Source organism: Ranitomeya imitator, chromosome 5 (assembly GCF_032444005.1).
Source record: "Ranitomeya imitator isolate aRanImi1 chromosome 5, aRanImi1.pri, whole genome shotgun sequence".
NCBI classification, from domain to species: domain Eukaryota; kingdom Metazoa; phylum Chordata; class Amphibia; order Anura; family Dendrobatidae; genus Ranitomeya; species Ranitomeya imitator.
Genome location: NC_091286.1, coordinates 402488137 through 402511703, shown reverse-complemented (window position 1 = coordinate 402511703; position 23567 = coordinate 402488137). Strand labels below are relative to the sequence as shown.

General features: G+C 48.4%; 1 protein-coding gene across 2 annotated transcripts in view; it reads left to right on the top strand.

The window, feature by feature from the left end:
* The first annotated feature begins 570 nt into the window (after positions 1-570).
* FAM131A (family with sequence similarity 131 member A) overlaps positions 571-23567 on the top strand; it is a 94057-nt gene continuing 71060 nt past the window's right edge. Inside the window, exon 1 of one of the 2 annotated variants that reach the window (XM_069726939.1) lies at positions 571-808. In XM_069726939.1, coding sequence (XP_069583040.1) covers positions 769-808 — 40 coding nt within the window. In that variant the 5' untranslated portion in view covers positions 571-768. The remainder of the gene's footprint in view (positions 809-23567) is intronic. The other variant, XM_069726940.1, reaches the window with a different exon arrangement.

Sequence of the window (23567 nt, the reverse complement as noted above, 5' to 3'; positions counted from 1 at the left end):
TTTCTGTCTCATTCTCCAAATGCAGCCAGCCACTGTTCACAGGGAGGAACACAAGAAGGTAACATAGACTGAGGGAGCATTTGGTTTGTCTGTTACCATGGAGACACATTGGTATGCACAAGAGCTGTAGACAGGGCTGTTTACTAAGTTTGCAATAATACACCCCGCCCAATGCACACAAGAATCTGGGGGTCTCTCATGCCCACTACTCCTACTGGGTAAATCAGGTGGTGGGCTGCCCTGATCCACTAGGTGTAGTGGAAAAACAGCAGCTAGGGGGCTTTATCGTAATTCCTGACTGACCAGCGCCCATGTAATTGGCCCCATAATTATCAGCCAGGCTGAGAGGCTCCCCTCATCCCCTATTATCAGGGTGCACTTCCCAAGGGACAGCTCAGCACTCTCTCCTCCAGCACCGCCATTTCTTCCGTGTGGGCAGCTCCCCGGTGTGTGACCAGCCATTGCTTCTCCTCATTCCCCCAATCTGTCCCGGCCCCTCTCTCCCGCCCCTACAATAAGGCGGCACAGGGTGTTGCTGTGGATGCTGTAGTCGCGGAGGGGCTGTGACGTCACGGTCTCCGCTCATCAGCAGCTGCAGCTCCGGGGAACATAACGGGAGCAGGGACGCGGCAGTCTCCCCGTTCTCAGCGGCGGCCCCTCGTCCTTACACTGGGGAGCGGTTCTTCAGCACAGCCGGGCTCCTCAGTCACCCAGAAACGCGTGTGCCCGGGTCCTGTGCACTGTCGGGATGTGCCCGGACTGCTGAGGATGACTATGGGCTGTATCGGGAGCCGGAGCAGCGGGACCGGTGAGAGGAGGGGGCAATGTGTGTGTTCTGTGGAGACATGGAGCGGTGCTGCCGGGTCTGTGCCTGTCTGTTCTGTGATGATGATACACCTGATGAGCAGAACGTACCACAGCCTCCCACTGCAGTGCACGCAAAGCTCTCCTCTGCTGTGCCCTGCCTGCACTACTAGGCTATGCTCTGCCTGAGGGCTATGCCCTGCCTGCACTACTAGGCTATGCTCTGCCTGAGGGCTATGCCCTGCCTGCACTACTAGGCTATGCTCTGCCTGAGGGCTATGCCCTGCCTGCACTACTAGGCTATGCTCTGCCTGAGGGCTATGCCCTGCCTGCACTACTAGGCTATGCTCTGCCTGAGGGCTATGCCCTGCCTGCACTACTAGGCTATGCTCTGCCTGCACTCCTCGGGGATGCTCTGCCTGAGGGCTATGCTCTGCCTGCACTACTAGGGGATGCTCTGCCTGAGGGCTATGCCCTGCCTGCACTACTAGGGGATGCTCTGCCTGAGGGCTATGCTCTGCCTGCACTACTAGGGGATGCTCTGCCTGAGGGCTATGCCCTGCCTGCACTACTAGGGGATGCTCTGCCTGAGGGCTATGCCCTGCCTGCACTACTAGGCTATGCTCTGCCTGAGGGCTATGCCCTGCCTGCACTACTAGGCTATGGTCTGCCTGAGGGCTATGCCCTGCCTGCACTACTAGGCTATGCTCTGCCTGAGGGCTATGCCCTGCCTGCACTACTAGGCTATGCTCTGCCTGCACTCCTCGGGGATGCTCTGCCTGAGGGCTATGCCCTGCCTGCACTACTAGGGGATGCTCTGCCTGAGGGCTATGCTCTGCCTGCACTACTAGGGGATGCTCTGCCTGAGGGCTATGCCCTGCCTGCACTACTAGGGGATGCTCTGCCTGAGGGCTATGCTCTGCCTGCACTACTAGGGGATGCTCTGCCTGCACTACTAGGGGATGCTCTGCCTGAGGGCTATGCTCTACCTGCACTACTAGGGGATGCTCTGCCTGAGGGCTATGCTCTACCTGCACTACTAGGGGATGCTCTGCCTGAGGGCTATGCTCTGCCTGCACTACTAGGGGATGCTCTGCCTGAGGGCTTTGCCCTGCCTGCACTACTAGGGGATGCTCTGCCTGAGGGCTATGCTCTGTCTGCACTACTAGGGGATGCTCTGCCTGCACTCCTAGGGGATGCTCTGCCTGAGGGCTATGCTCTACCTGCACTACTAGGGGATGCTCTGCCTGAGGGCTATGCTCTGCCTGCACTACTAGGGGATGCTCTGCCTGAGGGCTATGCTCTGCCTGCACTACTAGGGGATGCTCTGCCTGAGGGCTATGCTCTGCCTGCACTACTAGGGGATGGTCTGCCTGAGGGCTATGCTTTGCCTGCACTCCTAGGGGATGCTCTGCCTGCACTCCTAGGGGATGCTCTGCCTGAGGGCTATGCCCTGCCTACACTCCTAGGGGATGCTCTGCCTGAGGGCTATGCCTTGCCTGCATTCCTAGGGTATGCTCTGCCTGAGGTGAGGGCTATGCCCTGCCTGCACTCCTAGGGGATGCTCTGCCTGAGGGCTATGCTCTGCCTGCACTCCTAGGGGATGCTCTGCCTGAGGGCTATGCCCTGCCTGCACTACTAGGGGATGCTCTGCCTGCACTACTAGGCGATGCTCTGCCTGCACTACTACTAGGCGATGCCGTGCCTGCACTATTACTGTGCGATGCTCTACCCGCACTACTAGGCGATGCTCGGCCTGCACTACTAGGCAATGCGCTCACTGAGGGCTATGCTCAGCATCAACTAGTAGTGCAAACAATGACTGAGGACTATGCTCTGTCTGCACTACTAGTCGACAATATGACTGAGGGCTATGCTCTGCCTGCACTACTAGGCGATGCTCTGACTGAGGGCTATGCTTTGCCTGCACTACTAAGCGATGTTCTCACTGAGGGCTATGCTCTGCCTGCCCTACTAGTCGACACTAAGACTGAGAGTTATGCTCTGCCTGCTCTACTCGTCGACGCTATGACTAAGGGCTATGCTCTGTCTTCACTGTACGCAATGTTCTCACTGATGGCTATGCTCAGCATGAACTACTAGTGCAAGCAATGACTGAGGGCTAGACTTTATCTTCACTGCTACGCGATGTTCTCACTGACGGCTATGCTCCGCATCGACTAGTAGTGCAAGCAATGACTGAGGGCGATGCTCTGCCTGCACTACAAGGCAATGCGCTCACTGAGGGCTATGCTCCGCATCGACTAGTAGTGCAAACAATGACTGAGGGCTATGCTCTGTCTTCTGTCTTCACTGCTATGCAATGTTCTCACTGACTGCTATGTTCAGCATCGACTAGTAGTGCAAGCAATAACTGAGGACTGTGCTCTGTCTGCACTACTAGTCGACGCTATGATTAAGGGCTATGCTCTGCCTGCACTACTAGTCGACGCTATGATTAAGGGCTATGCTCTGCCTGCACTACTAGTCGACGCTATGACTGAGGGCTCTGCTATGCTCTGCCTGCCCTACTAGGCGATGCGCTCACTGAGGGCTATGCTGTGCCTGCATTACTAGTCAACTCTATGAGGGCTCTGCTATGCTCTGCCTGCCCTACTGTGTGATACTCTGACAGAGGCTAATGCAGGGGCGGACATATCATTGGTGCCAAAAAGGGCCAAAGAAGTAAGGGGTCCATGTTCACCTTCAAATCTGCAAGCAGGTCCTGTCAAAGACACAAGGAGGGGTCCATATACTTGCACAGGGGCCCTCTTTAGGCTGCCGTCACATTAGCAGTATTTTACATCAGTATTTGGTCAGTATTTTACCTCAGTATTTGTAAGCCAAAACCAGGAGTGGAACAATCAGAGGAAAAGTATAATAGAAACATATGCACCACTTCTGTATTTATCACCCACTCCTGGTTTTGGCTTACAAATACTGAGGTAAAATACTGACCAAATACTGCTAGTGTGACGGCAACCTTAGGCTGTGTGCACACGTTGCGGTTTTTTCATGGTTTTTCCCGATAAAAACGCTATAAAACCGCAAAAAATACGCATACAATAAGCATCCCATCATATAGAATGAATTCTGCATGTTTTGTGCACATGATGCGTTTTTTTCCGTGAAAAAAACACATCGCGGTAAAAACTGCAGCATGTTCATTAATTTTGCGGGTTTTTTGCGGATTTCCCACTACAAAATGCATTGGGAAGTGTCCGGAAAAAAACGCATGTGGTTTTCTTGCAGATTTCTTGCAGAAAATGTCCGGGTTTTTCTCAGGAATTTTCTGCGATAAATCCTGAACGTGTGCACATAGCCTTAGTCTGTTTTGCCACTGGGTTAATGCTCTGCCCGCACTACTAAGCAATGCTCTGCCCGCACTACTAAGCAATGCTCTGCCCGCACTACTAAGCAATGCTCTGCCCGCACTACTAAGCAATGCTCTGCCCGCACTACTAAGCAATGCTCTGCCCGCACTACTAAGCAATGCTCTGCCCGCACTACTAAGCAATGCTCTGCCCGCACTACTAAGCAATGCTCTGCCCGCACTACTAAGCAATGCTCTGCCCGCACTACTAAGCAATGCTCTGCCCGCACTACTAAGCAATGCTCTGCCCGCAGTACTAAGCAATGCTCTGCCCGCACTACTAAGCAATGCTCTGCCCGCACTACTAAGCAATGCTCTGCCCGCAGTACTAAGCAATGCTCTGCCCGCACTACTAAGCAATGCTCTGCCCGCACTACTATGCAATGCTCTGCCCGCACTACTAAGCAATGCTCTGCCCGCACTACTAAGCAATGCTCTGCCCGCACTACTAAGCAATGCTCTGCCCGCAGTACTAAGCAATGCTCTGCCCGCACTACTAAGCAATGCTCTGCCCGCACTACTATGCAATGCTCTGCCCGCACTACTAAGCAATGCTCTGCCCGCACTACTAAGCAATGCTCTGCTCGCACTACTAAGCAATGCTCTGCCCGCACTACTAAGCAATGCTCTGCCCGCACCACTATGCAATGCTCTGCCCGCACTACTATGCAATGCTCTGCCCGCACTACTAAGCAATGCTCTGCCCGCACTACTATGCAATGCTCTGCCCGCACTACTATGCAATGCTCTGCCCGCACTACTAAGCAATGCTCTGCCCGCACTACTATGCAATGCTCTGCCCGCACTACTATGCAATGCTCTGCCCGCACTACTATGCAATGCTCTGCCCGCACCACTATGCAATGCTCTGCCCGCACCACTATGAAATGCTCTGCCCGCACCACTATGCAATGCTCTGCCCGCATTACTAAGCAATCCTCTGCCCGCACTACTATCCAATGCTCTGCCCGCACCACTATGAAATGCTCTGCCCGCACTACTATGCAATGCTCTGCCCGCACTACTAAGCAATCCTCTGCCCGCACTACTAAGCAATGCTCTGCCCGCACTACTATGCAATCCTCTGCCCGCACTACTAAGCAATGCTCTGCCCGCACTACTAAGCAATGCTCTGCCCGCACTACTAAGCAATGCTCTGCCCGCACTACTAAGCAATGCTCTGCCCGCACTACTAAGCAATGCTCTGCCCGCACTACTAAGCAATGCTCTGCCCGCAGTACTAAGCAATGCTCTGCCCGCACTACTAAGCAATGCTCTGCCCGCACTACTATGCAATGCTCTGCCCGCACTACTAAGCAATGCTCTGCCCGCACTACTAAGCAATGCTCTGCCCGCACTACTATGCAATGCTCTGCTCACACTACTAAGCAATGCTCTGCCCGCACCACTATGCAATGCTCTGCCCGCACTACTATGCAATGCTCTGCCCGCACTACTAAGCAATGCTCTGCCCGCACTACTATGCAATGCTCTGCCCGCACTACTATGCAATGCTCTGCCCGCACTACTAAGCAATCCTCTGCCCGCACTACTATGCAATGCTCTGCCCGCACTACTAAGCAATCCTCTGCCCGCACTACTATGCAATGCTCTGCCCGCACTACTATGCAATGCTCTGCCCGCACTACTATGCAATGCTCTGCCCGCACCACTATGCAATGCTCTGCCCGCACTACTAAGCAATGCTCTGCTCGCACTACTAAGCAATGCTCTGCCCGCACTACTAAGCAATGCTCTGCCCGCACTACTATGCAATGCTCTGCCCGCACTACTATGCAATGCTCTGCCCGCACTACTAAGCAATCCTCTGCCCGCACTACTATGCAATGCTCTGCCCGCACTACTAAGCAATCCTCTGCCCGCACTACTATGCAATGCTCTGCCCGCACTACTATGCAATGCTCTGCCCGCACTACTATGCAATGCTCTGCCCGCACCACTATGCAATGCTCTGCCCGCACCACTATGCAATGCTCTGCCCGCACTACTATCCAATGCTCTGCCCGCACCACTATGAAATGCTCTGCCCGCACTACTATGCAATGCTCTGCCCGCACTACTAAGCAATCCTCTGCCCGCACTACTATCCAATGCTCTGCCCGCACCACTATGAAATGCTCTGCCCGCACTACTATGCAATGCTCTGCCCGCACTACTAAGCAATCCTCTGCCCGCACTACTAAGCAATGCTCTGCCCGCACTACTAAGCAATGCTCTGCCCGCACTACTAAGCAATGCTCTGCCCGCACTACTAAGCAATGCTCTGCCCGCACTACTAAGCAATGCTCTGCCCGCACTACTATGCAATGCTCTGCCCGCACTACTATGCAATGCTCTGCCCGCACTACTATGCAATGCTCTGCCCGCACTACTAAGCAATCCTCTGCCCGCACTACTAAGCAATGCTCTGCCCGCACTACTAAGCAATGCTCTGCCCGCACTACTAAGCAATGCTCTGCTCGCACTACTATGCAATGCTCTGCCCGCACTACTAAGCAATGCTCTGCCCGCACTACTAAGCAATGCTCTGCCCGCACTACTATGCAATGCTCTGCCCGCACTACTATGAAATGCTCTGCCCGCACTACTATGCAATGCTCTGCCCGCACTACTAAGCAATCCTCTGCCCGCACTACTAAGCAATGCTCTGCCCGCACTACTAAGCAATGCTCTGCCCGCACTACTAAGCAATGCTCTGCCCGCACTACTATGCAATGCTCTGCCCGCACTACTATGCAATGCTCTGCCCGCACTACTAAGCAATCCTCTGCCCGCACTACTATGCAATGCTCTGCCCGCACTACTAAGCAATCCTCTGCCCGCACTACTATGCAATGCTCTGCCCGCACTACTATGCAATGCTCTGCCCGCACTACTATGCAATGCTCTGCCCGCACTACTATGCAATGCTCTGCCCGCACCACTATGCAATGCTCTGCCCGCACCACTATGCAATGCTCTGCCCGCACTACTATCCAATGCTCTGCCCGCACCACTATGAAATGCTCTGCCCGCACTACTATGCAATGCTCTGCCCGCATTACTAAGCAATCCTCTGCCCGCACTACTATCCAATGCTCTGCCCGCACCACTATGAAATGCTCTGCCCGCACTACTATGCAATGCTCTGCCCGCACTACTAAGCAATCCTCTGCCCGCACTACTAAGCAATGCTCTGCCCGCACTACTAAGCAATGCTCTGCCCGCACTACTAAGCAATGCTCTGCCCGCACTACTAAGCAATGCTCTGCCCGCACTACTAAGCAATGCTCTGCCCGCACTACTAAGCAATGCTCTGCCCGCACTACTATGCAATGCTCTGCCCGCACTACTATGCAATGCTCTGCCCGCACTACTATGCAATGCTCTGCCCGCACTACTAAGCAATCCTCTGCCCGCACTACTAAGCAATGCTCTGCCCGCACTACTAAGCAATGCTCTGCCCGCACTACTAAGCAATGCTCTGCCCGCACTACTAAGCAATGCTCTGCCCGCACTACTAAGCAATGCTCTGCTCGCACTACTATGCAATGCTCTGCCCGCACTACTAAGCAATGCTCTGCCCGCACTACTAAGCAATGCTCTGCCCGCACTACTATGCAATGCTCTGCCCGCACTACTATGAAATGCTCTGCCCGCACTACTATGCAATGCTCTGCCCGCACTACTAAGCAATCCTCTGCCCGCACTACTAAGCAATGCTCTGCCCGCACTACTAAGCAATGCTCTGCCCGCACTACTAAGCAATGCTCTGCCCGCACTACTATGCAATGCTCTGCCCGCACTACTATGCAATGCTCTGCCCGCACTACTATGCAATGCTCTGCCCGCACTACTATGCAATGCTCTGCCCGCACTACTATGCAATGCTCTGCCCGCACTACTATGCAATGCTCTGCCCGCACTACTATGCAATGCTCTGCCCGCACTACTATGCAATGCTCTGCCCGCACTACTATGCAATGCTCTGCCCGCACTACTATGCAATGCTCTGCCCGCACTACTATGCAATGCTCTGCCCGCACTACTATCCAATGCTCTGCCCGCACCACTATGAAATGCTCTGCCCGCACTACTATGCAATGCTCTGCCCGCACTACTAAGCAATGCTCTGCCCGCACCACTATGAAATGCTCTGCCCGCACTACTATACAATGCTCTGCCCGCACTACAAGTTGCACTCTGTCTGCACTACTAGGCCACAGTGTGACTGAGGGCAATGCCCTTTCTACCCTACTAGTTGATGCACTGCAAGCAGTATAGTCGATGGCTTTCCCTGCATTATAGTCGATACCTTGTCCCACACTATAGTTGATGCCATGCCCTGCACCGTGGGCAATGCCCTGCCCCGCACTGTGGGCGATGCTCTGCCCCGCAGTATAGTCGATGCCATGCCCCACACTGTGGGCGATGCCCTGCCCCGTACTATGGTCCATGCTATGCCCCGCACCGTGGGCGATGCCCTGCCCCATACTATAGTCCATGCTATGCCCCGCATTGTGGGCGATGCCCTGCCCCGTACTATAGTCAATGCCCTGCCCCGCACTGTAGGCGAACCTCTGCCCCGTACTATGGTCCATGCTATGCCCCGCACCGTGGGCGATGCCCTGCCCCATACTATAGCCCATGCTATGCCCCGCACTGTAGGCGAAGCTCTGCCCCATACTATGGGTGATGCCCTGCCCCGCACTATGGCCAAGCATGACTTCTGTGTATTATGACCCTTCAGACCATGAAGATAACTTTTGTACAATACCCCTGGAATGGTCACCATGCTCATAGAACAAGGGTAATATTATCCATATGTTGTTACAGCTATTGACCAGAAAAACTAAATATTCTCTGATAAAGGGAAGACTTAAACCTTAGGGTAGAAAAATGAAGTGTTGTCCCATTCTTAGCGTACAGTAATGACTGTGCCTATAGAATGCCCTCCTACACAGCCCATCTTGGCCAGGCATATTTCCAGTAATGGGGTGTGAAGATGGAGACCTGAATAGTCTGTCTGATTGGCTTTTATATCAAAACCATGGGGCAAGGAAGAGATAAGGCGAGAGTTGGTTGTGACTAACCGTGCCTAGTATCATTGAGGTCAGTGCTGGGCATCTCTGGACCTGGCATGGGCAATAATTGCCATAAGATGTGCAATGTATACCTGGTATACAGAGTACAGGTGAGTAACATGTAAGCAGTGCTAGCGAACCCTAACAACTCTTCGTGTGAAGGTGTCTTGTAAGTGTCCACAGCTTTTCTCAAGAAATTTGTGTAGACATGGCTACTACTGAATCTTGAGCTGCATAAAGGCCTGGCACAAAATGATTTCATGGTCGATCTTGCTGCATGTGGTTAACCCTGGCAGTGCTGGATAACGGGAACAATATTCTGCAGGCTTTGTCCGTATGTAGTAACCGCTCTGGCTGAGGATTGTGCTTTTTAGGCTCAGTGTGCTGCCAAAAGAGGATGTGCTTAATGCTTGGCAGGCTTTGGCAATGCACTTGAGGGGTTAATGCAGTGCTAGCTGAAGTGGGCATAACGGTGCTGTGTCGGTACAGGCAGGAGATGGTTAATACTTTTTGAGACGATGTGTCACCTAAACAGTGATACATTGCATTATACACCTGTGGAAAAAAAAATGACATATTGATTGTGGCAATACCAGCAGGGTCTTTTCTCTCTTTCTTGCCCGGTCTGTTATGTTCCTCCTTGCTCTCCTGTGTCCTTACGCCTCTGACTCCAGCACGTCTCACATTGGGTGGCCTTATACGTTTTTACAGGGGGGGTCACGATTTCTTCTCTTCATTATGTATTGTCTTATGATGTGGAATTTTGGGGTTCAGTGACCCCATCTCCCTCCTCCTGCACTGATCTCTGGGGTCCAGGTCCCTTATTGCCCTTAATCAGTTGACGCCTGGACCTCCTTTGTCTGCACTACAGTAGAGGATGACTGTATTCTATGACATGTAGCAGTGCATGTTTGCTCACAGACACATTAATACTGCAGCAAGCACATGGACCAGTGTGAGTAGGAGCCCTGCTCCCTGCAGAGGACATATTGAAGCTACTGTTACTTTATACCCAAGTATTATAATTAGGAAACTAGCAACGCCGGCCATATATGATGCAATTGTTGCAAATATTTAATAAAACCGCATTCTTTTCCTGCTGCTGATTTCACAACCGTGTTACAATCACACCCATAAGGGACCTCATGCTGCTGCGGATGTTTTATTTATTTTATTTCTACTTTATTTATTTATTTTGGTGAATAGTTATTTCAAAATCAGATGCCACACCAGAAAGTGTTATGCGAATGAGTACGGTAACTTCTGTCACCGGCAACCGCCTCTAGAAATTCATTTACATCCAGACGTTAAATCATTTCCACGGATCGTTTTTAAATGCCCCATTTTTTTTTTTCGATTGAAAGTGCATATTCACTGCCAGCTCTTACATATTTGAGAAAATTGTGTCATTGAGTACCATTAGATTATATGATTTATAAGGGTACGAGTCCAGAGTCTGCCGGGAAACTCTGCAGATCATGGCGTTGTAAGGTTTGCAGGGCGACTACCTGGATTTACTGGATTAGATCAGGCAGATTCCTCCAGATAGTCCGATGTCCTCCTCCATGGAAGGTTTGTGTGTGGTGCAATATTGGAAGCTATGATGTATTTTTTAGTATGGTTTTCATGTTGGCACCTCTACATGGGCTTACTTTATTTGTGTAGTCTTTGTGAATGATGAAAGAGACCAGTAAATGATGCATCTGAGTGGTGTGCAGTGCGTCTATAGCCCTGGATCAGTGCAGGTTACAAGGCTTTCTCTGCAGTTGTTTGTACTGTGTATTTTAATGTATTTCTCGTAGAGTCCCAGCGTGGTGTATCGGGTCACTCTGCATGATATCTGCAGGGTTTTGCAGATGACGCATTCTTTACATTAATGCCCAGTGATCCTGTTTAGCTTAAAAACATATATCCAATTTCTAGAAAGTCTCACCCCCTTTTTTATTTCCTTATTTGCCTATGTGACTGTACCCGTAATGTACACTGAGCATCATTAGTGCTGCCATACAATAAACTGCCAGGGGAGATTGTCTCTGTGGCACCTTTATTACTTGTATCACTGAATGGCATCTGGCTTTGGTCCCAGACTGTAGTAGTAAATGGACCAAGAGATATGAGCGACCCCCTGCGAAGGACAAACAGTACCATTACAGCTCTCCGTACCAACGTCCTAATGCGTTGTTTAGGCCCAACAGATGTTTTCTATGGATCCATATTTACTAATCATTAGTTTCCTGACTATATTGAATTTTACGGCAATACATTTACATATGGCATGCAGAGTAAAATGTCATTTTGGTTTTATATGAATACGCAAAAATGTTGTATAGGCTAACTTTAAGCCGCACATTCAGGACCATACAACCCATGCAGATGCCAAATATCCTGGTGGGCATGAACACCAAGACCAAGCCTTCTCTCAAAGCTGTTCTTTCTGGAGAGGAAATAGTAATTGTATTAATGAGAATTCACTGTTACAGCCTCATATGCATATACATTGGTGTAACATTATATGAGAATACCAGAGCCGCTCAACACTTAGGGCAAACAAGGACAGCAATGTGCTCAGAATGTACCTCTTATGCATTTACCAGGCAATAGTAAGCATGGCTGCTGTCAAGGTTATAAAACGTTGATATCTATCCATAAGATACGTCATCAATAGTATATCAGTGGGGGCCAACATGTGGCACCCCACCAATCAGCAGTTATTTGCTCAAGTGGTGGCCAGATATATACCCATTGTATGGAGCTGCAAGGCACCGCTCCATTCAGTACGCAGCAGCCGCTGCCAGGTGCTGCAGAACAGCTCCTATTCTTTTCTGCAATACCCAGCAGCCACAATAAATTGAATGGAGATTCGCTTTGCAGCTTTGTTCCACCTGTTTAAATCCCGCAGCTGCCAGAACAAATAACAGCTGATAAACTGGGGTACTGGGTATCAAGACTCCACCGATCCTAAAGATAGTAATCAATATGTTATGACCTCACAAACCCTTCGATGGGTTCTTAAATTTGACTGAGACTGGTCTGATAATGACTCATATTCTTGCTTTGAGTAGATATAATGCTTCACAGGGAATCATCTGTCAGGAAGACTTTACTACTGAAACTAGATCCTAGTACAAGAATAAAAATATTGTAGTAATCCAGTGTACCAGCACAAAGAAATAAAGCCACTTGAAAATTAGTCTGGAAGTGCACTGGGGGCAATCAGAGGGCATCGACAAGCCTCCAATGCACTTCCAGGCTCATTTGTAGGTGTCTTCCAAGCTTACTACTTCAGCAATGTCACATTGGATTACAACTGGATTTTTATTGTTGCACTATCACTTATACAGCCGTACCACTAGGTTTAATAGTAAGATCATCCTTATTGGCTTCCTTTAAGTCGTATTAAGTTCATATTGTAAATATGAGAGGAGTTTCTGTAACTTGCTCCCATGTAAGATGCCTCTGATCACACTACTGCCGTCGCTTCCACTCTTACAAGAGCCATAGCAGCTATGACTTAAGATTGATCTCATTCACTCATAATGAAACTCTGATTTCTTCTGTTTTCTCCAAAAAGTATTTCTTGATTTTTTTTTTTTTTTTTTTCTCAAAAGCCTATCAATGATTTGAATCATTTTTTTTTTTTAAATAATACCCCAGGTACCCATCTACTATATAATTGTCTAAGGGTCACTTCCGTCTGTCTGTCTTTCTGTCTGTCTGTCACGGATATCCATGGTCGCGGCCTCTGTCTGTCTTGGAAATCCAAGTCGCTGATTGGTCGCGGCAAAACAGCCACGACCAATCAGCGACAGGCACAGTCCGGCGGAAAAATGGCCCGTCCTTCCTCCCCGCAGTCAGTGCCCACTCCGTACTCCCCTCCAGTCAGCCCTCACACAGGGTTAATGGTAGCATTGACCGCGGTGTAACACACACATAGTTAACGCTGCTATTAACCCTGTGTGACCAACTTTTTACTATTCATGCTGCCTATGCCACATCAATAGTAAAAAGATCTAATGTTAAAAATAATAAAAAAAATAAAAATAGTTATATACTCACCGTCCGTCGGTTCAGGAACAGGCCTTTCCCACTCCTCACAATGCCCCGGTGACCGCTCCATGCATTGCGGTCTCGCGAGATGATGACGTGCGGTCTCGCGAGACCGCAATGCACTCTTCAGACCGGAGCATGCGAGGAGCGTCGGTAACCGCTTCGATCCAGGGGCCAACGGAGGGTGAGTATATAACTATTTTTTATTTTAATTCTTTTTTTTTTTTTAACAGGGATATGGTGCCCACATTGCTATATACTGCGTGGGCTGTGCAATATACTACATGGGCTGTATTATATACTACTACGTGGCTGGGCAATATACTATGTGGCTGGGCAATATACTATGTGGCTGGGCAATATACTATGTGGCTGGGCAATATACTATGTGGCTGGGCAATATACTATGTGGCTGGGCAATATACTACGTGGCTGGGCAATATACTACGTGGCTGGGCAATATACTACGTGGCTGGGCAATATACTACGTGGCTGGGCAATATACTACGTGGCTGGGCAATATACTACGTGGCTGGGCAATATACTACGTGGCTGGACAATATACTACGTGGCTGGGCAGTATACTACGTGTCTGTGCTGTATACTACGTGGCTCTGTTCTGTATTCTACGTGGCTGGGCAATATACTACGTGACTGGCCAATATACTATGTGACTGGGCAGTATACTACGTGACTGAGCAATATACTACGTGTCTGTGCTGTATACTACGTGGCTGGACAATATACTACGTGGCTGGGCAATATACTACGTGGCTGGACAATATACTACGTGGCGGGGCAATATACTACATGATTGGGCAATATACTACGTGGGCTGTGCTGTATACTGCGTGGCTCTGTGCTGTATACTACGTGGGCTGTGCTGTATACTGCGTGACTGGGCAATATACTACGTGGCTGGGCAATATACTACGTGGCTGTGCTGTATACTACGTGGCTGGGCAATATACTACGTGGTTGGGCAATATACTACGTGGGCTGTGCTATATACTACGTGAACATGCATATTCTAGAATACCCGATGCGTTAGAATCGGGCCACCATCTAGTGTGTCTATAAAACCATAATACGGCACAAGAAAGAAGTGCAAGGCAAATATCGGTGTTAAATCCAATTTTTTTATCAATATATTTAAAATGAAATACAACACAAGAATACAGACAAACGTGCAAAACACCTGAACAAGACTGCTCACCCTGCAATTTCGATGTCTACCCTGCAGCCGTTTTTAGCATGCTGTAATACTTGCACGTTAATGTGTAAACACAATGCACAGGAGACCATTTGCATTATTTAAACTCTTTACATTTCTTCCCGTGATGAGAAATGGGCTCTGCAGCCTGTGATGCAAATACATTTGTTCGCAGCAGTTACAGCGTGGCCTGCCCATATTATTTTTATCCATCTTTCCATCCTACATTACTTGGCACTGTCACTTCCTGTCACATAGACCTCTGTGGCTATGGAAGAGCGTTGAGAGCAGCTGGTCAATTAATGGCTACAGGCATGAGCAAGACGACCTGACTGTCATTATTATTATTGAAGGTCTGTGCCACGAGAATGCAGTCATCACTGTTCGTTCCCTTACTGCTTTGAATTACTTTTTTTTTTTTATTCTCAATGTTACATTCCTTCCCATTACCGATAATGTATACAGGCTTTTAATTCTGTCTCTAACTTGATCCTTGTCAATAACCAACTGCCTTTCCAAACAACCACTCTGATATTATGGGACGTCTTCATGAAATATCGAATAGTCAGTGTGTTTCTAGTTTCTTATTCTGGTGAGCAATGTTTTCACCCCTTTACAAAGTCAATCTACTATCTGGGCAATTGTCGTGAATGTGCGTTCCTAGGAACACTTGTTTGCCGCGAATCATGCAGGGTAAACAGGCTGCCAATCACCCTACAAATGAGCAAAATACCCATTTGTCCAGTGAAATGATTTTTAAACAGGCTTAAAAATCATCCTTTTCGGCAGCACATTGTCCTGAGTAAACAGGAATGAAAAGGAATGATCTATGACTTACCGTTCCACCTGCATAGGAAATGAGTTCTGCCGATCTAAACAGGCTATTTAATGACTGCCGATCAGAATGGCGGTCGTTTAACTTCGAAAGTCATGTGTTGTAAACCTGCCCTTGGGCTAGGACTACATGGCCAAAATTGCGTAATGACACTGCTGGTAAAAATAGCCCATAGATGATCATCAGTTGGTCCTCACTCAGATGTCATTTTCCAGGTACGTGTTCGATTTGTGGTTTATGTGGATAGATTAGGTGGCCGTTATAGTCTATGGCGCTATTCACAAGTCCATGTTTTTTTTTGCGGTCCGTGTGTCTGCAAAAATGTATGACACATGATCCAGTTTTGTTCTGTGCTCAAAATTACCCATACCAGTCTACGGGTCAGTGAAAATCACACACAGCACACGGATGGCATCAGTGCACAATCCAATGCGATGACTGATATTATAAGGAATAGAAAATCTTTCCTGTTCTATTTATTCTTCAATATATGAAAGTCACTGCTGAAAACTGACACAATGACCAGCCGCAGGCGAAAATGATGAAAAATAGTGATAAAACGGGGATCATTTTTTGCATATGTGAAAAATCAAAGACATCTGAATGAAGCCATGTTTCTTGATTCATGGGCCGACTACAGATCTTCTGACCCGAACTTGACAGCCTCATACATGCTATTGTTAGTCGTTCCATACTCAGACTGCCTAAAAAAGGCGTGTGACTGCAGGCTGATACGCAACATCTAGTTTACACAGCGGAGATGCACATTCACCTTCCACTGCCACATTTTAAGTAGCATCCCTAAGGCTGCCGTCACACCAGCAGTATTTGGTCAGTATTTTACATCAGTATTTGTAAGCCAAAACCAGGAGTGGAACAAATAGAGGAAAAGATTAATAGAAACATATGCACCACTTCTGTATTTATCACCCTCTCCTGGTTTTGGCTTACAAATACTGATGTAAGATACTGACCAAATACTGACAGTGTGACGGCAGCCTAAGTCTCCAACTCCGAGCTCCGGATTAAATAAAATATTTAGCAAATATATCTATTTCTTCTTATCTTAAGTAATGTGGCAAGGCTCATTAAGGGGTCGATTTTGACTTTTAGGATTGCCTTTGTATATGTAGGATTTTACAGTATATGTAGGAACTCTTTGAAATACTACTAGATTTTGGGTCCTCTTTTACTATTTTCATGTCCAAATATATCTCTAAAATAGTATAGAAAATTATCCTAAGGCCAGTTTCACACGTCAGTGGCTCCGGTACATGAGGTGACAGTTTCCTCACGTACTGGAGACACTGACACACGTACACACATAAAAATCAATGCATCTGTGCAGATGTCATTTATTTTTTGCGGACCGTGTCTCCGTGTGCCAAACACGGAGACATGTCAGTGTTCGTGGGAGCGCACGTATTACACGGACCCATTAAAGTCAATGGGTCCGTGTAAAACACGTACCGCACACAGACGTTGTCCGTGTGCAGTCCGTGTGCCGTGCAGGAGACAGCACTACATTAAGCGCTGTCCCCCCCCACTGGTGCTGAATCCGCCATTCAGGCTATGTTCACACTTTGCGGATTTTGCTGCGGATCCGCAGCGGATTTGACCGCTGTGGATCCGCAGCAGTTTCCCATGAGTTTACATTACAATGTAAACCTATGGGAAACAAAAAACACTGTGCACATGCTGCAGAAAAATCCGCTCGGAAACGCTGCGGATTACATTCCGCAGCATGTCACTTCTTTTCTGCGGATTTTCACCTACTCCAATAGGAAACTGCAGATGAAAATCCGCAGAAGAAACTGCAGTAAAAACCGCGATAAATCCGCAGTAAAATCCGCGACGAGTTTTCACTGCGGATTTTGGAATTCTGCTGCGGAAAAATCCGCAGTGGAATCCGCAAAGTGTGAACATAGCCTTATATCTTCCCTGCAGCAGCGCTTGCTGCAGAGAAGATATGAATAAGGCTATGTGCACACGTAGGAAATGTGGTGCAGAATTTTCTGCACTAAAACTGCATCTGCAGATTTGATGCAGTTTCTGTGCAGTTTCTGTGCAGTTTCTGTGCAGTTTCTATGCAGTTTCTGTGCAGTACAATGTAAATGTAAATCAATGTGAAAAGAAAAAAGCTGTGCACATGGTTGTTGTGAATTCTGTGGCAGAGTTCACTCCTGTGGTCACAAGTGGTACTTCGGCTGATTCTCTCTGGGATCTTCCGTTTGTGGAGGAAAGTGGTACTGCAGCTTCTGAGTTTCCTCCCTCAGGTGATCTGGTGAGCTCGTTAGCTTCTTCTCTACTTAACTCCACCTGATGCTTTGATCCATGCTTCCTGTCAATGTTCCAGTGTAGGATTTGTTTTTTCCCTGGATCATTCCTGTGGCCTGCTGCTCTGCAAAGCTAAGTTTTGCTTTTGTTATTTTGTTGCTATTTTTCAGTCCAGCTTGCTTTATTGGTTTTTCTCGCCTGCTGGAAGCTCTGAGACGCAGAGGGACTACCTCCGTACCGTTAGTCGGTGCGGAGGGTCTTTTTGTCCCCTCTGCGTGGTTATTTATAGGTTTTTGTGCTGACCGCAAAGTTATCTTCCCTATCCTCGTTCTGTTCAGCTAGTCGGGCCTCACTTTGCTAAATCTGTTTCATCTCTATGTTTGTGTTTTCATCTTACTCACAGTCATTATATGTGGGGGGCTGCCTTTTCCTTTGGGGAATTTCTCTGAGGCAAGGTAGGCTTAATTTTCTATCTTCAGGACTAGCTAGTTTCTCAGGCTGTGACGAGGCGCCTAGGTTCTGGTCAGGAGCGCTCCACGGCTACCTTTAGTGTGGTTTGATAGGATCAGGGATTGCGGTCTGCAGAGTTCCCACGTCTCAGAGCTCGTTCTATTATTTTGGGTTATTGTCAGATCACTGTATGTGCTCTGACCTCCATGTCCATTGTGATTCTGAATTGCCTTTCATAACAGTACAGGAAGCCAAAAGTGCTAATGATTCTCAATAGAGGGAAAAAAGAAGTTCTGAGACCATTTTTTTTTCTTTGCACTGTGTTTTGTCTTTTTTTTCCCCTAGACATTTGGGTGGTTCAGGACACAGGTGTAGCAATGGACATTAAAGGTCTGTCTTCATGTGTGGATCAGCTCACGGCAAGAGTTCAAAATATTCAAGATTTTGTGGTTCAGAATTCTTTGCTAGAACCGAGAATTCCTATTCCAGATTTGTTTTTTGGAGATAGAACTAAATTTCTGAGTTTCAAAAATAATTGTAAACTATTTCTGGCTTTGAAACCTCGCTCTTCTGGTGACCCAATTCAACAGGTTAGGATCGTCATTTCTTTTTTGCGCGGCGACCCTCAGGACTGGGCGTTTTCTCTTGCGTCAGGAGATCCTGCATTGAGTAATATCGATGCGTTTTTCCTGGCGCTTGGGTTGCTGTACGATGAGCCTAATTCAGTGGATCAGGCAGAAAAAAATTTGCTGGCTCTTTGTCAGGCTCAGGATGAGATAGAGGTATATTGTCAGAAATTTAGAAAGTGGTCAGTGCTCACTCAATGGAATGAATCTGCGCTGGCAGCAATATTCAGAAAGGGTCTCTCTGAAGCCCTTAAGGATGTCATGGTGGGATTTCCTATGCCTGCTGGTTTGAATGAGTCTATGTCTTTGGCCATTCAGATCGGTCGACGCTTGCGTGAGCGTAAATCTGTGCACCCTTTGGCGGTATTACCTGAGCTTAAACCTGAGCCTATGCAGTGTGATAGGACCTTGACCAGAGTTGAACGGCAAGAACATAGACGTCTGAATGGTCTGTGTTTCTACTGTGGTGATTCCACTCATGCTATCTCTGATTGTCCTAAGCGCACTAAGCGGTTCGCTAGGTCTGCCACCATTGGTACTGTACAGTCAAAATTTCTTCTGTCCGTTACCTTGATCTGCTCTTTGTCATCGTATTCTGTCATGGCATTTGTGGATTCAGGCGCTGCCCTGAATTTGATGGATTTGGAATATGCTAAGCGTTGTGGGTTTTTCTTGGAGCCCTTGCAGTGTCCTATTCCATTGAGAGGAATTGATGCTACGCCTTTGGCCAAGAATAAGCCTCAATACTGGACCCAGCTGACCATGTGCATGGCTCCTGCACATCAGGAGGTTATTCGCTTTCTGGTGTTGCATAATCTGCATGATGTAGTCGTGTTGGGGTTGCCATGGCTACAAGCCCATAATCCAGTATTAGATTGGAAATCCATGTCGGTGTCCAGCTGGGGTTGTCAGGGGGTACATGGTGATGTTCCATTTCTGTCAATTTCGTCATCCACCCCTTCTGAGGTCCCAGAGTTCTTGTCTGATTACCGGGATGTATTTGATGAGCCCAAGTCCAATACCCTACCTCCGCATAGGGATTGTGATTGTGCTATCAATTTGATTCCTGGTAGTAAATTCCCAAAAGGTCGATTGTTTAATTTGTCCGTGCCTGAGCACACCGCTATGCGCAGTTATGTGAAGGAATCCCTGGAGAAGGGGCATATTCGTCCGTCATCGTCGCCATTAGGAGCAGGGTTCTTTTTTGTAACCAAGAAGGGTGCTGATGTGGTCAATTGGTCTTCTGCTGCTGTGGAAGCTTTTCATGAGTTGAAGCGTCGTTATTCTTCTGCCCCTGTGTTGTGTCAACCAGATGTTTCTCTTCCGTTCCAGGTCGAGGTTGATGCTTCTGAGATTGGAGCAGGGGCTGTTTTGTCACAGAGAGGTTTTGGTTGCTCAGTGATGAAACCATGCGCTTTCTTTTCCAGGAAGTTTTCGCCTGCTGAGCGAAATTATGATGTGGGCAACCGAGAGTTGCTAGCCATGAAGTGGGCATTCGAGGAGTGGCGTCATTGGCTTGAAGGAGCTAAGCATCGCGTGGTGGTATTGACTGATCATAAGAACTTGACTTATCTCGAGTCTGCCAAGCGCTTGAATCCTAGACAAGCTTGTTGGTCGTTGTTTTTTGCCCGTTTTGACTTTGTGATTTCGTACCTTCCGGGCTCTAAAAATGTGAAGGCGGATGCTCTGTCTAGGAGTTTTGTACCCGACTCTCCGGGTTTATCTGAGCCGGCGGGTATCCTCAAGGAAGGAGTAATTGTGTCTGCCATCTCCCCTGATTTGCAGCGGGTGCTGCAAAAATTTCAGGCTAATAAACCTGATCGTTGCCCAGCGGAGAAACTGTTTGTCCCTGATAGGTGGACGAATAGATTTATCTCTGAACTTCATTGTTCGGTGTTGGCTGGTCATCCTGGAATCTTTGGTACCAGAGAGTTAGTGGCTAGATCCTTTTGGTGGCCCTCTCTGTCGCGGGATGTGCGTACTTTTGTGCAGTCCTGTGGGATTTGTGCTCGGGCTAAGCCCTGCTGTTCTCGTGCCAGTGGGTTGCTTTTGCCCTTGCCGGTCCCGAAGAGGCCTTGGACACATATCTCTATGGATTTTATTTCTGACCTTCCCGTTTCTCAAAAGATGTCAGTCATTTGGGTGGTCTGTGATCGCTTTTCTAAGATGGTCCATCTGGTACCCTTGTCTAAATTGCCTTCCTCCTCTGATTTGGTGCCTTTGTTCTTCCAGCATGTGGTTCGTTTGCATGGCATTCCAGAGAATATTGTTTCTGACAGAGGTTCCCAGTTTGTTTCGAGGTTTTGGCGAGCCTTTTGTGGTAGGATGGGCATTGACTTGTCTTTTTCCTCGGCTTTCCATCCTCAGACTAATGGCCAGACCGAGCGAACCAATCAGACCTTGGAAACATATCTGAGGTGCTTTGTTTCTGCTGATCAGGATGATTGGGTGTCCTTTTTGCCTTTGGCTGAGTTCGCCCTTAATAATCGGGCCAGCTCGGCTACCTTGGTTTCACCGTTTTTCTGCAATTCTGGGTTCCATCCTCGTTTCTCTTCTGGACAGGTTGAGTCTTCGGACTGCCCTGGTGTGGATACTGTGGTGGACAGGTTGCAGCAGATTTGGACTCAGGTAGTGGACAATTTGACCTTGTCCCAGGAGAAGGCTCAACGTTTCGCTAATCGCAGACGCCGTGTGGGTCCCCGACTTCGTGTTGGGAATCTGGTTTGGTTATCTTCTCGTCATATTCCTATGAAGGTTTCCTCTCCTAAGTTTAAACCTCGTTTTATTGGTCCGTATAGGATTTCTGAGGTTCTTAATCCTGTGTCTTTTCGTCTGACCCTTCCAGATTCTTTTTCCATACATAACGTATTCCATAGGTCATTGTTGCGGAGATACGTGGCACCTATGGTTCCATCTGTTGAGCCTCCTGCCCCGGTTTTGGTGGAGGGGGAATTGGAGTATATTGTGGAGAAGATTTTGGATTCTCGTGTTTCAAGACGGAAACTCCAGTATCTGGTTAAATGGAAGGGTTATGCTCAGGAAGATAATTCCTGGGTTTTTGCCTCTGATGTCCATGCTCCCGATCTTGTTCGTGCCTTTGATGTGGCTCATCCTGGTCGGCCTGGGGGCTCTGGTGAGGGTTCGGTGACCCCTCCTCAAGGGGGGGTACTGTTGTGAATTCTGTGGCAGAGTTCACTCCTGTGGTCACAAGTGGTACTTCGGCTGATTCTCTCTGGGATCTTCCGTTTGTGGAGGAAAGTGGTACTGCAGCTTCTGAGTTTCCTCCCTCAGGTGATCTGGTGAGCTCGTTAGCTTCTTCTCTACTTAACTCCACCTGATGCTTTGATCCATGCTTCCTGTCAATGTTCCAGTGTAGGATTTGTTTTTTCCCTGGATCATTCCTGTGGCCTGCTGCTCTGCAAAGCTAAGTTTTGCTTTTGTTATTTTGTTGCTATTTTTCAGTCCAGCTTGCTTTATTGGTTTTTCTCGCCTGCTGGAAGCTCTGAGACGCAGAGGGACCACCTCCATACCGTTAGTCGGTGCGGAGGGTCTTTTTGTCCCCTCTGCGTGGTTATTTATAGGTTTTTGTGCTGACCGCAAAGTTATCTTCCCTATCCTCGTTCTGTTCAGCTAGTCGGGCCTCACTTTGCTAAATCTGTTTCATCTCTATGTTTGTGTTTTCATCTTACTCACAGTCATTATATGTGGGGGGCTGCCTTTTCCTTTGGGGAATTTCTCTGAGGCAAGGTAGGCTTAATTTTCTATCTTCAGGACTAGCTAGTTTCTCAGGCTGTGACGAGGCGCCTAGGTTCTGGTCAGGATCGCTCCACGGCTACCTTTAGTGTGGTTTGATAGGATCAGGGATTGCGGTCTGCAGAGTTCCCACGTCTCAGAGCTCGTTCTATTATTTTGGGTTATTGTCAGATCACTGTATGTGCTCTGACCTCCATGTCCAATGTGATTCTGAATTGCCTTTCATAACACATGGTGCAGAAAAATCTGCTGCAGAACTGCACAAAAGAAGTGACATGCACTTCTTTGAAATCTGCAGCGTTTCTGCGCAGATTTTTCTGCACCATGTGCACAGCTTTTTTCTTTTCACATTGATTTACATTGTACTGTAAATCACAGTGCAGTTCTGCAGCGTTTCTGCAGCAGAAAAATCTGCTGCAGTTCTGCACCAATTCTGCACTAAATCTGCATCGTGTGCACATACCCTAATAGTGTTTAAAATAAAGATCTATGTGCCCCCCCGCCCTCCCACCCCCTGTGCGCCCCCCCACTGTTCTGAAAATACTCAACCAGCTCCCTCGCTGCTTCCTGTTCTGGCCACATCTTCTACTGTATCAGCGGTCACGTGGTGCCGCCGATTACAGTCATGAATATGCGGCTCCACCTCCCATAGGGGTGGAGCCGCATATTCATTACTGTAATCCGTGGCCCCACGTGACCGCATACAGGAGAAAATGCGGCCAGAACAGGAAGCAGCGACAGCCAACGAGGGAGCCGGGTGAGTATTTTCAGAACAGCGGGGGGGGGGGGGGCGCACAGGGGGTGGGAGGGCGGGGGGCACATAGATCTTTATTTTAAACACTATTATTCATATCTTCTCTGCAGCAAACGCTGCTGCAGGGAAGATATGAATCGGGGCTTCAGCACCAGATGCTGGTACGTGTGGTACCCAGCACGGTGCGTGTGGTACCCAGTGGGCACATGTGTGCCGCACGTGTGCCACACTGATGTGCCACAGAAACGTAGGGGCACATGGACATGGATAATTCCGGTACCGATTTTTTTTCTGGTACTGGAATTATCTGGACGTGTGAAACCGGCCTAAAGGAGAGATCTTTGTTGAAGT